General features: G+C 31.2%; 1 protein-coding gene across 2 annotated transcripts in view; it reads right to left on the reverse strand.

Moving 5' to 3' along the window:
* Positions 1 to 17,943, reverse strand: part of LOC106680719 (TBC1 domain family member 30) — a 499,453-nt gene that overhangs the window by 233,997 nt on the left and 247,513 nt on the right. For both annotated transcript variants that reach the window (XM_067050693.1, XM_067050694.1), the window contains one exon: positions 1,928 to 2,053. In XM_067050693.1, coding sequence (XP_066906794.1) covers positions 1,928 to 2,053 — 126 coding nt within the window. The remainder of the gene's footprint in view (positions 1 to 1,927; positions 2,054 to 17,943) is intronic.

Genomic DNA, 17,943 nt, shown 5'->3' on the forward strand with positions numbered 1-17,943 from the left:
CAGAATATGCTCTACTTGGTTTGATCGAAAATTTATTAATAAAATAAAATTTAAATAAAAACCTTTTTACTTCCTCATTACTGAAGGTAAGGATTATTTCCATTAATACAGGAAATAAATAAAAAACGTTCAGAATAGAAAATTTTCACTTTAATACAGGTTAATGTCAGCACAGCTAGTGGACTACCCATTAGTTTCTAATCTTTCATTTCATCCGATGTGTTTTACTCTTTTGACACAGTTTGTCTGTCTCAACAGACATGTGGCATGATACAGTGCTCCTCAAAGAACAGAGTCAAAGAATGTTTGCCCTTCATAAGAATAGGTACAATTATAGCCTTCAACTAACTATTAGGGGAGTACTTGTACCATAGCAAGTTTAGAAATGTCGTTGTTTCTCTTATAGTAGGATTCTGGTTGATCTGAAGTCAGATATTGGACAAACACCATTTCTTTTTAAATTAAAGTTCAAGATATGACACATGTGTGCTCACAGTTAGTAATAAATAACCCTTTGATTGCATCCCAAACTCTCCAGTCCCATATCACAATCCTCGAAGAATGGTGTCGTAATTGGAGGATAAAAATAAATCCCAACAAATCACATTTGCTCTTTGTCGTAAACTATAAATAATGTGGCTCTTATCCCTATAGAACAGATTCGTTATCTTGGACTACATCTTGACAAACGACTAACCAGGAATCCTCACACAAGACTGAAAAGACAGGAAATTGCACGCAGATTCCGACTATAACAGCACTTACTAGACAAACGGTCTAAACTTCCAACTCATTACAAAAGACTGATCTACATGACAATAGTAAGGCCCATCTGGACATACGGAGTTGAGCTTTGGGGCTCCACTAAACCTTCGAATTCCTCTCGTATCCAATCTTTACAATCCAAAATCCTTCGTAATATCCTCAATGCTCCTTATTTTGTTACTAATAAAACTATCCATAAAGACCTAAATGTTCCTTATGTAACCGATTTAGCCCGAACCCTATATTATTTCTTCCATAATAAACTTCCTAACCACCCAAACCCTCTAGTTTTTAACCTTCCTTCCTCTTCCATTCGTGGCAATAGTTTCTCTACATCCTGTATCATATCATTATGTCATTATGATCAAATTTACTTGTTGTATTTTTTATACAGTTGTAAATATCAATAAATAAATTTTTAAAAAATTCAAGAACGGCTAAGATCGTTGTTAAAACAAACCGGTGTGTTTTAATACCATCTTTGAGAAATTACTATTGCCGAAAGAAACTTCTAAAGGTAAGTTTCTGGTTATAATATCCCTCTTCAGAAAGGGGACTTTCAGCTTACGTGTGATTCAGTTAGCAGGATTTGAAGATACCTGGAATGCTTCTGCTACTTCTTGAATAATTATCATGGCTACTAGAACATCATACCAAAAAGACTGGGATGAAACTGATTCAAAAAGAATAACGCGGTTTAACCAACATTTATTTTCTGCTTAAGTTTAGAAAATACATCTATTAATTTTTATTCATACTGCATTACTGAATATTTTAGAACAACCATTAGTTTGAATGGAACTAAAAACAACGACATGTTTGAGCACATCTGTTTTAAAATATTAATTTTCGCAATGGCTTATTGACTTATTATGTGTTATTTAACTGAATGGAACCTTAAAATTCTATGAATCTAAGTGCACATTTTACTAGGAATCCACCTGATTTTTACTGCAAGGCCTGCCTATCCTAGTTGTACTACAAAAGGACAATCGATTGGGCACATTGGTAATCTAAGCGTTCTTCTGTTACTAAAATGATCCTAGAGTGTTATGTCTATTTAAATTCATATACTTTAATATGAAAATTAACTTTTATGTACATAAAAAATTATCAAAGAAATGTTATAAAAACCATGACAAAATATTATGTTGTGTCTTACCTTGACAATTTGAACGCTAAGTTCCTGGTCGTCTGGATTCAATCGGTCGGAAAATATCGATCTTTCCACCTGGGGCCACGATATGTTCTTTGAAGACAGGTGTTTCTCGGCGAGGCTCAGCCACAACTGAAACACAATTAAATTTTTTTAAAATAGTGCATCGCTCCACAAAAAAATTATAATAAATTTGGATTGCATAAAAATAAATAATATGTTGCCTGTTTGATAAAATGACTGGAAGGATCCTTAGGAGGCCATTGAGAGAGCTAATCAATGACTGACCTACTTAAGGCCGTAAGAAGTTGTGAATGAGAGCCCTGTGGGTAGTATTGACTGCCAGTCTCCTACTTGTTGTGGTTAACAGATCTTCAGGGTCTTCTTACAATTAACTAGGCTATTGTAAACCTAATTGGCCGAATTGTGGTCGGCTCGATGGCAATCAGCACAGCGAAAGTAAATTATGGCTCAGCCCAATCCCAGGAGGGTTGTTTTATAATCAAAACGGCATGGTTTGTTTCCATTAAACATTTATTGTAGGGAGATCCTCACTTCATAAAAATTACTAAAAAAATAATTTATCTATTTGTTTCATCATCCGGCATACTCCTTATAAATTTTTAAATTCTACTGATTCCCCAATGTCAAAAATTAAGAACTAAAACAGGAAGGTTCTTAATCCATATATTCTTTCTATTGGACGTTTCGAGGATATTTAGTCACCCCCATTATTATCCATACTTTACTTTTTTTTCACAACATTACATCTACTATTACATGCAATCAATATTAATTAGTGATAAAATATTTCTATTAATAATTCAAAATATAAATAATTGATTTTACGCAACTGTAAATATGCTGTTTTTAAAAAAGAAATTACTAAATTATAAAGACTGAAGAGGGGAAGGAACACAGTGTAACGTACATTTCTCTACAAGAGAAAGTGGATTGATTACTAACCATTATATTTTTTAGTTTCAAATGTTTGACCTTAGGGCAAGAATTCAAAAATTCATAATTTATTTATTGTTATATTTAAAATGCATTGTAAATTAAATTAATATTACAAACCAGTCTATCAGGAAAATAATAATACTGTGTAATTCTTATGTCTAAGAAGTCATAGAGACAAAATAATACACTGTTCTAGCTTAGCAGAATATGCTCTACTTGGTTTGATCGAAAATTTATTAATAAAATAAAATTTAAATAAAAACCTTTTTACTTCCTCATTACTGAAGGTAAGGATTATTTCCATTAATACAGGAAATTAAAAAAAAAATGCTCAGAATAGAAAATCTTCACTCTCATTTTCGTTTGGTATTTTTCTCTAGTCAAAAAGTAAAAAAACGTAGTTCGGTTTACTACTTTCATGTACGAAATATAAACTTCTTTTTTATGGCACACCTATATTTCTAGGCTAAAGTAATTTGAATAAAATTTTCGTGGTAGTTGGGTATTGGTACGAAACGGCCCCTTTTTAATTTTATCTAATGTCATTCACTACTTCCGCATTTCCATGCGTAAAAATATTTTTCTTGACAAAAAATTTCCAATTTATAAAATTAATTTGTTTTACAATTCTTTCATTTTTTTAAATATACATTCATAATACATACAATTACTAAATTATAAAATATTATTTCTTAGTTAAATATAGACTTCAAACATATTTTTAACCCGAAAATCCTTTTAAAGCTCCTAACGTAGATTTTATTCTAAAACGACAAACCATTAATATTGAAATATAGATAACTACCCACGCCAGAGAAATATGCAAAAAAAGAATAATTTTCAGAAGGGTAACTATCAAAAAAGAAAATAAGTTGACCTGTATACCAGTATTTTTTTGCAGACTTATTTTTTCAATCATTTCATACATACTTATGCTTTATATTACATTTCACTGTGTTTTTATTTCTTATCGTTCATATTTTTTCCATACCGAAAGGCCAAAACTCTTGGTTTTTAAAACATATTTACATATAATTAATGAAATGAAAAAAAAAATCAAAAGAAAATTATATTTCAAATTATTACAATATAAAACTATGATAATTATTACAATATAAAACCTTTCAGTTCCTAAACTATCGTGAATCCGAAAAAAAATTCCAGAGTATCAAATTTGTATTTATTTATTTATTTTTTAAATCGTATTTTTAATTTTTTCAGCACCACAACAACGTAAGCAACTATTTTACATTTTAAAAACGTATGCAAAAGTCGGTATTATCTGTTTTGTTTTTTTTTTAATTTTTTTAATATTATACTAGAAATTATCATTTTTACGTATATTGCTATTTGGTTCGTAATTACTGATTAGTTATTTCAAAATACAATTTAGGAAACAAGTAAATATTGTAATATAAATTTATCTATGAAATCAGTTTTTCCTTGGATAAGCCATAGTATAAAGAGTAAGATGGAAATGGATACAATTTATGAATGAAAGTGTTAAAAGTAATCTCCAATTTTTCTCAAACCCCAGGCCAAATCGGTGGAACCGTTTTGGAAATATAAGTGTTTCGAGGAAAATGCATTTTCGCGTGTGTAAGCTAAATTATTTAAATGGGATCAGCGATAAAATCGATTAGGAAACAGCTAAGTATCGACATTTACAATCCCCTGAACCATTTAATCTAAATTGGGATTCTGTTTACCACTGTAGTTAAAAGAGCATTAACTTTAAACAGAAACGAAACCAAATTTGTTCATGATATCTAAAATATAAAAAGTGAGTGTAAATTTTCGATTTGTATGACGTTAATTTTTTCAATTTCTATATGAAAAAAAAAATCTAATCCTGGTAGAGATGAATTTCTGAACTTGTGGCATTTACATTACTGCTGTGCTTGAGAAGAAATTAGTTTCTTACCAACAAAAGAAGTCACAAATTAATGAATTACTGGGTAAATCATTTAATTTATATGATCGACTTCACTTTCACAATTTCACAGTTGAGGAATCGAGAGAATATTTCATTTTTTTTTTTTCAAATATAGAATTAGTGTGCTTTGATCTTCCTGTTTCAAAAAAAAAAATCTTTGTAATATAATGTTACTTTTTTAAAAATGTTGATAAACTTGTTTTACTATCTAATTTATCTTTGAAATAATAAATTAGTGATATTAAAATCAAGTTCCTATAATATTTCTACGATGTGTATTAAAAACTAGATTAGCCCATTAGTCTATAAAAATGAGTGACAATTTTTCTTCAATTCAATTAAAATTAAAAATTTCGTGAGCATCTTTTATGATCAACTTGCGATATCAAACACCTGTAGCAGAGCTCACCCTGAGAAGTGTAGAGGAGACTAATTTAGACAATGATGATCCAGTGTTTTATTTAGCACTTGAATAACTTAACACGTCTGTACGTGATATGAATCGAAAAATTGTAAAAGTACACTTATACCTCATAATGAGTTTTGGATTAGAATACATATTATTGAAAACACAGATTAGTTAGGTTAATATGACATAAACTGTAAAAAGCATTGGATTATAAAAAAAATAAAACAATTATTAACAACATTTGAGATCCTTTGTGAATTTTACTCTGTTGAGCACCATAAGTTTAATTTCATTAGACTCCTTGAAGGCCAAACCACTGTTATCCTAACAAAATCTCACACTATTAATTTGATAGCTACCGCAGCTATAAGAAAACTTCAATTATGAAATTGTAGAGGTTCCTTCATTCCAATTTGAATTTAAGGATTGATAGTGAAATTTTGACTATTTTAAAAAAAATAATAATAATAAAAATAGTATACTTCCATGATATATGCCAAAATTCAGTTTCTTGGGTTATCAAGTTGAATGTATACTCATTCAACTGCAGAAAATAACAGTTTTATTAATACTTTCTTTCAAAACAAAATATAAAAATTGTTGTTAAAGAAAATGATTAGTTACTAAAAGATGGGAAGGAACACAATAAGATATATAATCTTAAATGCAGGAAGTAATATAGAAAAATAAATCTTTAAAAAAAAATTTAACGTGAAATTCAAGACTTTATCTAAGATGTATCGGATTGTCCGATTTGGGTCGAATATCCACCGTTTTGTTCTATTATTTGTTGCAATTTTAATGGAAGCTTCATAATGTCTCTCTCTTAGAAGTCTAATTCGCAGATGGAAATCCACCATGTTTTTGGTGTTAATTGTTGTGGCATCCAAACATCAAGCTTCTTTTTGAGCCCAGCTTTATGCAAATGGTTTAAAACCATTGTATGGTCGATCTTTAGCTCTTGAGAGATGCTACGACTACTACATGCCGGTCAACTTCGATTATTTCTGTGATTTTATCGACATTTTCGACGACGGGCCTCCCAGTGCGGAGTCTTATTACACATTATGTATTACGGAATCAACAAAAATTGCTCGTAATTAACTGAATTAGTGAAAACTGTAAAATGTATAGTATTTTCTCTTTGTTGACTTCCATCTTTAACACCCTTAACTCACAACTGAATGGACTAAACAAAAAACAGCAAATAAATATATTGACGACGAGCATAAATCTGAAATTGTGTCATCGATACTTTTCGAGATATCGATCGCTATCAGACATCTACCGAAAAAATAATGGATTTCATTTTCCCCAACCTAGTATTTCAACCGATCCAAATATAAATAAAATAAATCAAAAACACTAGTGGATAAAAGTACTTTACTATAAACTCGATGTTTTGAGACAATGTCTATCCAATCCATTGAAAAGCCAGTGGATTAACTGAGAATTGGGTTGCTAGTGTTGACAATATGCAATGTAAGAACAGGAAACATAAGTATTAAAGAAAAATTAAGTTTTCTAAGATTTATGTTATGTTCACAAGATATATTTGATAAAGATATTTCACTAATTCCTGCAATAATTGTATCACTAAAAATTTGGTAGATGGTTGTATTCCATTTCATTTAAATATATTTTTTAAGTTCTGCTTTGAAGTATAAATAAAACTTATTTATAACGATTGATTCGAACAATGAAAATGAGTAATAGTTTATTCACCAAGAAACAAAATGCAAGCGAAGACCTAAATTAAGGAGTATTTTAGTGCAACGTAGAATTAAAGTAAAATAAATTCCGAAATTTTGTCATACAATACTCTCCGTCTGAAACTTGCGATATTTGTATCGATACTTTACATTAGATTTATGTAAGGTATCGATACTATCTTCCTCTAATAATTAATTATTTGCTCCACCACAATGATTTTTTTTCTTTCAAGTCATCATCGGTGCAAGTGTATTATCGTTTCTTCTGTTGAAGTACTGTATTGGAAGGAGTACTGATTCCATGCAGAGCTCAAGAGATCCCAGCGCATCCCTCTCGCCGCATCACTGGTAATGTAACAAGATACATTTGATAAAGTTATTTCACTAATTCATGCAATACTTGTATCACTAAAAATTCGGTAGATGGTTGTATTGCATTTCATTCAAATATATTTTCTCATAAGTTCTGCTTTCAGGTATAGTTAAAACTTATTTATAACGATTGATACGAAAAATGCAAATAAGTAATAGTTTATTCACCTAGAAATAAAAATTGCAAGTTAAGACCTAAATTAAGGAATATTTTAGCGCAACGTATAATTAAGGTAAAATAAATTCCGAAATTTTGTCAAACAATACTCTCCGTCTGAAACTTACGATATTTTTATCGCCCCTTGGATTAGATTTATGTAAGGTATCGATACTGTCTTCCTCTAATAATTAATTATTTGTTCCACTACAATGATTTTTTTTTTTCTTTCAAGTCATCATCGGTGCAAGTGTATTATCGTTTCTTCTGTTGAAGTACTGTATTGGAAGGAGTACTGATTCCATAATATTTATATAATATCTCCTTTTGATAATATTGGGTATGGATATTCCAGTCAGTGTCAAATCAAAACTACTAATACTTTGGTCATCTAGTAACATCTTTAAATAGAATATTGACATAGATATCGTTAAAATGTCAATATTTTGTCTCATATTATATATTATATCAATAATGGTTTTTTCATTGATATAAACGTTGAAAACTCATAACAATTAGAAAATAAACAAAGTAATGGGAGGCTCATGACCAAAAATGATGAAACATTTACGGGATGAAAGTAATTTCAATTCTAGGTGCAAAGGTATTCACAGTCACATTTTGACTAATTGTAAGAAAGAAATTAATAATTTAAAATGATACTTAATTCTTAGTTACAGATAGAATTTCAACAAACATTCATAATTAATTTTCCTTTATCCTTCCAGAAAAAGTAATTTAGCCGTAAAAATATTCAGGTTTATTGCTTAATAGAAAATAACAGTGGGAGAAAGAAAACTACCGGTTATTTTTCATCTGAACTTAGCAACAACCAATCGGAAGTTAAACTTTTTCTCTTTCTACCCCAGTCTTTCACTAAAACCGTTGTACCATACTGTGCAACACGGAACTTTTAACGTCAATGTTATCCCTTAAGAAGCTAAGAACCTAACTTCTATGGTGTATAATTAATTGTATGCATATTTAAGCAGGAAACACGTATTTGTTTATTTATTTTTTGTAGTAATTATTTTTTGTTAAATGTATTATGTTGAGTGATTAGCGGAGATATGTTCAACATTTAAAGATGGTGAAATTTCAGAAAAGTATCAGGAGACATTGTGGGAAACCTATTCTAGGTCACACTATCGACTGATGGTCTGGTTTGTCTACTGTTTTTACAGCAACATACTGAATATTTAATTATTAGTCTCAAAAGTTAATAACAGTCTGCAGACTGTAATATTTTATTTTAGTATTTCATACACAAAATGATTGCAGAGCATCAGCTTTGAAAATTTCAAAATAAGTACACAGAATGGCAGACTACATAAAAAAATCATTAGAACAAGGCAATATACAAATGTAAAATAAGATAAATCCATTTTTTAATGTATATAAATTTTTAAATATTTTCCAACGAATTATTGTCTGAATTAAGGAAGGGTCCACTTCCCTCCTCCCCCACCGAATCCTAATTACTTTAACATTCAAAGTAAGGGTTAGAAATTGAAACGATCATTAAATCCCTAATAATTACAAAGATTGCAGAATATTTCACGAATTGCACATTGTTATTGAAAATGAGGTTTCGCATCGCAACCTTTTTGAAAATGGATTTAGTTTAATTAAATAAAACAATTAATAAATCAGTATTACTTTATAGACGAACGGTTGTTATTTCTACGAAAAATAAATTTAGCTTTTTAGTCCAATTTTCATCTGAAAAAACTATAAAGAATAAATTCCTCTTTCTCTAAACAGCGTCTTGAAGCACTAAATTAATCATCAGAGAATTATTATATTTTCCGAAAAAAATAAAAATTTCCCTACTTTTTGCAATTGTATAATATTTTACAAATCTACTTCTGATCTAGTTTGAAAACTCTGGTCCAATAACAATTTTTTTCAAGAAAAACTAACAGTTGGATTATGAATATTTTGGAGTATTCAGGAAACAGATTAAATTCGGTTTTGTTTCGATATCTAATTTTTTAAAATTTTTATTATTAAAGATACAAAAGTAATTAATTCGGCAGAAAGGAATGGTACCTATTACAGAATCATACCAAAAAGTAAAAATATTATAACAAAAATAACGAATTGGGAAGAATTATGTCCCTATATTATAAATGACAATTGACCGATGGCGTGTTTCGGGACTAATTCCTAAAGCCAAGTAATCAGTAGATTAGACTATTTTTACAAGATACTACTTTTATGAGTAAACTTAAGTGATTAAATTCTACAGTAACAATTATCCAACGACATAGATTTAAGTAATTAATAAATTATAATTGAAATTGAGTATGCCTTACCCCGAATTGCATGTAAAATATCATTTTCGTAAGACAATACTAATAAAATCCGAGAATACAAACAACTATGGGAAATAGTAACATCTTCTTTGTCAAATTTAATTTAAAATATTAATGGTCTATTGAGTTTTTTTTTATATTTTTAGATTTATTTATTGATATTTATAACTTTTACATAAAAATATATAAATTAGAAGTAAGATTATAATGGTTTAATACAAGCATGTAGAGGAACTACCCATTAGTAGCACACTAATTACATTAACTATAAACATAATAAGTAGGATAGGGGCATCTTTGTAGTAAGATAACCGGGTTCAATTTTTTTCCCCTAGATAGTGGGTTTGGGTGGTTAGGGAGTTTATAATGGAAGGAATGATATCGGGTTCGGGCTAGATCGGTTATATAAGGAACATTTAGGTCTTTATGGATGGTTTTATTAGTAACAAAATAAGGAGCATTGAGGATTTTAAGAAGGATTTTGGATTGTAAGGATTGGATTCGAAGGTTTAGTGGAGCCCCAAAGCTCAACTCCGAACGTCCAGATGGGCCTTATTATTGTCATGTAGATCAGTCTTTTGTAATGAGTTGGAAGTTTAGATCGTTTGTCTAATACGTGCTGTAATAGTCGGAATCTGCAAATTTAATCTGAAATAGTAATGGTCTATTAAGTTTTTTGATTTATTTATTGATATTTATAACTTTTACATAAAAATATATAAGTTAGATGTAAGACTATATGGTTTAATACAAGCATGGAATTACCACTTAGTAGCACACTAATTACATTAACTATAAACATAATAAGTAGGATAGGGGCATCTTTGTAGTAAGATAACCGGGTTCAATTTTTTTCCCCTAGAAATATTCAAATCCCAAAGGATACTAAAAAAATATAAATAAATATGCAATAAAAATAAGAAGAAACTAGAAATTAATTTTTAGGGAAATTTTCGGACATATATATTATGTGATAAAAAAATTTCAGAAGTAAAGTGGCGTAGAATTCTAAACTTACGCTATATTGATGAGAAAATCAACCTTTTATAAACTTCATTGGAGTTAATAAAACTATGTGTTTAGGAATTGTAGGTATTATACGGAGAGACCATTTCATTATCACATCTGTAAGCACAGAAACCAACTAGCCACGGCACAACAGTGAAAGCTGTCAGCTATGGGCTATAGGGTTAATCCCTGACCGGTTCGAACCTATAGATTTGCATGTAGCTGAAGGGCCAGCTCAGATTTGGGCACAGGTTGCAAACAGGTCGGCCAAATATGTAAACTCTGCAACAAAGCATCACAGGACAGACCCTGTGAAGCGGTCGCTCACGCGCCAGTGTACGTCCAGGAGATATCGGTATAAAAGTTACCAGACTAGCAAGTCCCCTCATTTATTACCATTGATCGCCTGAGACCATGTGGACTGAAGTACCGGAATAGCTCGCCGCAGACACCTAGGACCTTAAAGGAAAATAATCTTTTCATTACCCCGAATAAACTGCAGACTATAATTCGCCGCAATCACTATTAGGATTAGTTATTAATTATTATTCATTATAAAAAAATGCTACTCAGGGTCCTATATGCATATTAAGTGTTTATATAATTTTATTTTACATTCTCTTAGCTTGTATTAACTGTCCTAAAAGCGTTCACAAACAAGGAGTGATTTCGATTTTCATAACTTTGATTAATGATCTTATTTTTTTATTAATATACTTTTTTTATCACTGTAATTATTCTTTCATTATACGCTTACACCGTACACCCCCACTACCACAGTGATAATCTATTAATTTTCGATATATCAATTTTAATACTTTTGTCTTAATCATTCTTTTCTACTTAACTATACCTCTTCAGTTATGTATGCTTCAAATTTGGTCCAAATCTGACTTCTCCATATTTTAGATAGACAATGGATTCAGTTAATTTTTATTCTGAGTTAATCGATTTGAAATAATCTACTCGGAATAACACCCTTGTCATTAGGTTTGCCAACGTAGTGATTACAAACCTGTCTGCTGTGTAAATAAAAAGTGAAAAAAAAATTGTTGTGCCAGTACCGCTTCAAATATTAAATTTATCAGTTTCAATATATTTTTCATATAAACAATTAATAAAATTTAAGATTTTATTAAACTGTTGTATTTCGCAGGATGAGCTTAGGATGGATAACTAATTTTAATTTTAAATGAAGATTATTGGTTGACTGTGTGTAATTGATTGAAAGAAGGGCCATCTTCTGGCGATCAAATGAGGTACACAAGCAGAAAAAAATATTAATTAGTAACCAACGATTTACCCCACTTTGAAATGAGAAAAAAAAAAGATTATTATTGTGAGACTAAGTCTTTTTAGAAGAACTGTGAGGTTATGGGATATATTTGGGAAAACACTTTGCAATGCTTCATCAAAGAGAACAAGCTATAAACATTTTAAGATATAAGAATACTATAAAAATATACCTATGAAGTAATAAAAAAAATGATCAATAGAAAAAATTAATAAACTGTGAATGTAGGAAACTAAAGAAATTTGAATATAATGAATAAGCAATAACAAATACAATAATGAGTGATAGAATTATGGTACAAATGGATCAGTCGAGTAATAAATAGTGAAATAATATAATCATATGTAGAAGCAATAACAAATATTGTACAATAAAGATAAGAAACAGTGAGAAAGTAAATGAGGTGTTAATATGGTGCCATATAAAATCAAGTGGATAGATAAATGTAGGAAAAAGTACGTATTTATATTTTTTTTAACTTTTGTTTTACAGTTTATATATCGTCTTACATTGATATTAATTTTTTTTTCATTTTATACATTTATTGTTAAGAGAGAAGAACCGGGATCTTCGGGAGTCCAGCTCTTTTCTTTCATCTACAAATTGGGGGAAGAGCTGGGTTCGGAGATCCTCAGGCTGAATATAAACATTGTAAATAGGAATGATGGTGTTTAAGATATTATTTTACTTTATATTTAATTTTGTTTTTTATTTTTTTGTTCTCTTCTATTTCTTATTTCGATCCCTTCAACCATAATCTATAAATTAAGACAGAATGTAATTTTCCAAAAAGAAAAAATGCTGTTACCACGAACAAATTTCCATTAGGCTCCCCTCTAAGCCGAGTCCTACCGGTCTCATTTTAGTCTTTAATCCTCCGTTTAACTCTTCCAGATTAATCATTATCAGGTTCTTGTAAGATATAATGCATAGAGGAAGCGAAAAATGGACTTGATTGTTGTTCAATTTAAAACCTTCTTTACCCCCCCCCCTTATCACAAAAAAGCCCCATCCAAGAATTTGCCTTAGTACTTCCTACTAGGCCTTTGCTATCGCTAAGCAGATTTCCTGCTAAAATGAATGAGACATACTTCCGGAAAATTAAACACTAATTCTGAAATATGATCGCGAGGAAGTGAGAAGCTAAAGTGCTGAAAGTTTTAATGTTAATCTGATCTTTTTTATGATTGTGGTTATGTAGCCCCTAAATCTTTAGTGATAAACTGCCATTTTTGGGTTTATTTTGCCTAATTCTTTAACACTATATTATCTTTAAAAGCTGTTTTGGTAAGGTAATCAATGATGATCGAAAGTACTTTAAAATTGTCAAATATTTTTTTTCATATTTAACATTAGAACCAAAACTCATTTCTGAATTTGATCAAAAACTTTTCATATTTTAAAAAAACAAACGATATGATGAAAATTATACTCAACATTAATATCAATAAATAAATTTAATGCTCATAGACGATGTACAAATAATAGAAAATAAATATTTAGCTATGCACTATGTTAAGGAGTATCATTCTGTTACTCCTTTGATGATAAAAAAAAAATTCAGTTCAGAAAAAAAGAACGTGCATAATTTAAAAAGGAGAGAGAATGTTTTAGCCGAGTTCTTATAGCAAATAGTACAAAAACAGACGGATTCGGTATTGCGGTTACTGTATAGCCTTTGCTCCGTGTCCATTTAGGGTACTGTTAATTGTATTAGTAGAAAACTAAAGAAAATTGTTAAAGTTAGAGCTTAAAGAAATAGGGGAAATAAATAATAAGCTAATTAATAATTATGTAAGACTAAATACATACATAATAAACAGCGCATGCGTGTGTGTGTGTGTTTTTTTTTTTTTTACGAGGGTCGGTGGAAATTTTCAAAAGGCCCGTACCTATCCGTGTGTGCGATTTTTACCCACTAAAACCACCGCTCTACACCTGTTCATTCCTCTCCACGGGACCGCCGCTAGGAATTACTTCATGGAGGGAAATGGCTGAGTGCCGCCTCATTTCCTTCACATGGTTTTCACATTTCCATGTTAGTCACGTCTTCTCGATCTCTCTTCCGCTCTCAGCCTCTTAAGGACGACTGTGGTGAAAATCTTCACTGCGTTCCAATCCTGGTCTGAGCGCAGCATATAGCTTACCACATTTTCTGGTGTGATGCGCCCTTCACACACTCTCTCCAATTCTCTTCTTTCTGCCACAAAGTGAATGCAAGCAAAAAATACATGCTCCGCTGTTTCCTCAGCAGTCTGACATCCGCATTCTGCGATGTTATCCAATTTTAATTGGTATTGGTATCCCCTAAAGCATCCATGTCCAGCCAACAGTTGGGTTACGTAAAAATTCACCTCCCCATGTCGGCGGCCACACCACAAGTCCACATCGGGTATTAATCTGCGAGTCCACCTCCCGAAACCTGCAGCCTCCCAACGCTGTTGCCACTGATCGATGGTAATTTTCCGCTCTTCTTCTCTGGAAATGTAAGAGCGTCGTCCATAGTACCTACTTCTTTTTCTACAAAGAGTTGCATTGGCGACACTCTGGCTATCACACACACTGCATCGTAGGGAACATTCCGAAAAGCAGTTACCGTACTCAAGCAAACACTGAGATAAACGGAAAACATCTGTCTCCTATATGATTTGGTAACCATCACTTCTTTCCAAATGTGAGCTGCATATAACATAAACGAGAAGACAACTGTAGCAAGAAGCCTTCTACGACTTTCCCTAGGACCTTTACCGTTAGTCATAAGGGGTGACAATAAGGATAATACTTTAGCAGATTTGGCGCTTATGTATTTCGTGTTTAAAGCGGAGACGTGCATCTATCATGACTCCTAGGTATTTTAAAAAAGAATGGGAACGAATTTCGTGCCTTCCCACCGTGACAGTGATGAATTCAGTTTGCTTCCTGCTCGTTACTAGGAGAAACTCAGTATTGTGGTCTGCAAGTTGTAGGGCTACCGAAGACAGCCAACCTTAGACCGTGAGGGTAACTTCTTCCAAGTTCTTTGCCGCCACTACAACTGCAACGTCATCCGCGAATCCCACAACTGTGGCTATTGTGGTCCGGTATTGTCAATTTGAATGTTGCGTCGTACATGACGTTCCAAGAGGCCCTACCACCGAGAGTGTGTGTGTGTGTGTGTGTGTGTGTGTGTGTGTGTGTGTGTGTGTGTGTGTGTGTGTGTGAGTGTCCTTTGTAGGGAGACCAGAGTTCGCGCCTGCACCACGGTTACCTTATGGCCTGCGATTCCCCACCAAGTATGCCAGACTTGCAGAACGTGACTTACCGTAAAACACATCTTAACCGCCAAGCATACGACTCCATCAAATCTTTGTATGAATTACCATCAGACCTCCATTCAATTTTGCAGGATAACAAACAGACTATAAATAAACTTTTCGAATTTTTGAAAAAAGTACTTATTATTAAAAAAGTACCACAAGTACTTATTTTTCGATACACTTCAATGCAATAAGGACTAATAAAAAATTCCGATATTAAGGAAATGAAGTCTAATGAAAATTTCGGAAATTAAAGCAATAATGACCCAGAAGTGGTTAATGCCTTGAAGTAATTTAAAAAAAAATGTTTAAATTGAAAAACAAAATGAATAAGTATTACTACTTGCCTAATTGTTGAACAAAGTGATAACGTCTAATAATGAAGTTGGTTTGTATTTACAACTCACAATTTATATAAAATCTTAAATTCAATTTCGTAAAAAAAAAAAAAAATATAGCATCTTATACTAGGATCCTATTGTATCCTTTAGTCCTATTTAGGTATGTTATAAGCCGGAATGCAAGCCTTTGCAAAACAATGTAATAAAAATAGTAATATATGTAATAGCAAGGAATCTATAAAAATATGTTGAGAAGGCAAAAGAGATTTCTTAAAATATGTTACAGCAGGATCGACTTCTATGGGCGCCTTCAAACGTAAGAAGTTCTGAAGAAAAATCACCTCTTACAGGGCAATGTAGCGAGCTTAGAAATATGGCCCTGAGGTAGCTAATAGGGAAATATTTATTCCGGTTAAAAGGACATAAATCTTTTCAGTTTTACCATCCCTATCATCACCGAAAGAAATTTCTGGAGGACCAACTCCTGATGCTTGGTTAAACGGAATAGTTTTTGGTTTGTACTATGGGAATAACATAAATAATAAAGTAACTAAAAAATTTTATTATAACATAATAAATATTTTAAACTAAGAATATTTTAACAAAAAAAAATTTACTCTCACATGTCGTTAAGTGGAAGATATAACAGAGAAAGTTATGCGATCGTGAAAAATTTCGTATTTGAGTTTTCGACGAGAATTCACATCTTTAGGTACCTAAAATCCAAATAAACAATTCTCGCAAAACGAGTGTGTGTGAACAGCCATACTCAAAAAAGAAAGGTCAAACGAAACATAAGTTAAATACCTAGGCGATATGTATGCCAGGAAAGCGTCCAGCAACTTTTTCGCTAAAATTTACCAACCTGAGGTGAAATATACGAAAAACTATTTACCGTTTTTTCTTTTAGAGTTTTTACAAAAAAAGCTTTGACGATTTTAATTAAAATTTATGTAAAATTAAATATAATTTAGTATCACATAGGTTATATTCTCATTGATACAGTCTGCAAAGGCTTAAAAGGAGAATTTAAAAAAATCTTTCTCTGAAGAACCTTTAATTTTGCTTATTTGAAATAAATAACCAGTTTTCATTGCTATAAGTTATGAACGATGGATAAATAAATTTTCTTAAAAGGTTGTATTTTTTGAAGGAAAAAAGTTTATGAAAGTTATTTTCACATTGTGAAACCCTAAAATACGAATTTTTACAATAAGTAAAAGTTGAGTGATGCGCACACCGCAACAAAGTTTTAAATGATTTGAGGTACAGACGTTTTCTAATTTTATAGAAGGTAAGCAGATCAATGGCTTTGAAGTGAAACATTATAACTCAAGAACCACTACTTTACAGTACTTAAAATTTAAACTGTTTAAGCAGGTATATCAAAAACCAATATTTTTTTCACTTTCTAAACTGGCATGTGTTATTGATAACAGAAGGTATGACTAGAAAAGTTGACATATCAAATTATTTCTGACATATACAAGAGTTTAATTCTTTGATTCTAATCCTGATTAGGCAATTTAAAAATAAATAATGCATGAAGTTATGAAGAAACGTTTTTCAGGTTTATGAAAAAACGTAAAAAAATAAAACAAAAATGCCTCTTTGTTATTAGATCCACAAGATATGAAATAAAAACTAAATCACCATAGAAAATTATAAGTTAAGATTACATTTGTCTGACTTAATTTGCCATCAGATTGTTTATACTTAACCAAAATCTGCAGTCCCTGAAACATTAAACTTTATATTCTTCAAGCCATTGAATTGTCTGTTGATCACTGCTATCCTCTGACCATCCAATGAGAAAACAATTTAATTAATAGTGAGGGAGTTTATTCCAGACAGTAGCAATCCGATTACAATGAGTCACAATAAGGCTTGATTTGTTTTAAGCCTCTTACAAGTTCTAATACTCCTTTATATTGTGGGTCTTTGAACAACAGGACAAACATTGACGCAAACCATTCCGTTCGGACCTGAGAGGATCGGTATTAAATCAAAGGAGTGAAAACTAAATTTCAAACTAAGATCCGGTCCTTGGTAATTATATTATAATGCAAAACCCAGAGGAGGCTATGATCTGAAAGGCCACAACGGATACAACAAAGGAGAAACTTCAGAATAGAGGTTGGCATTGCTTCTAATAATTTACAACTGTGTATCATAAATTTACACAGATGTTTTTGTTAAATACTTTTTATCAAAATATT

This window comes from Halyomorpha halys, unplaced genomic scaffold (genome assembly GCF_000696795.3).
Source record: "Halyomorpha halys isolate HHAL.00 unplaced genomic scaffold, Hhal_1.1 Scaffold283.1, whole genome shotgun sequence".
In the NCBI taxonomy this organism is placed as follows: Eukaryota; Metazoa; Arthropoda; class Insecta; order Hemiptera; family Pentatomidae; genus Halyomorpha; species Halyomorpha halys.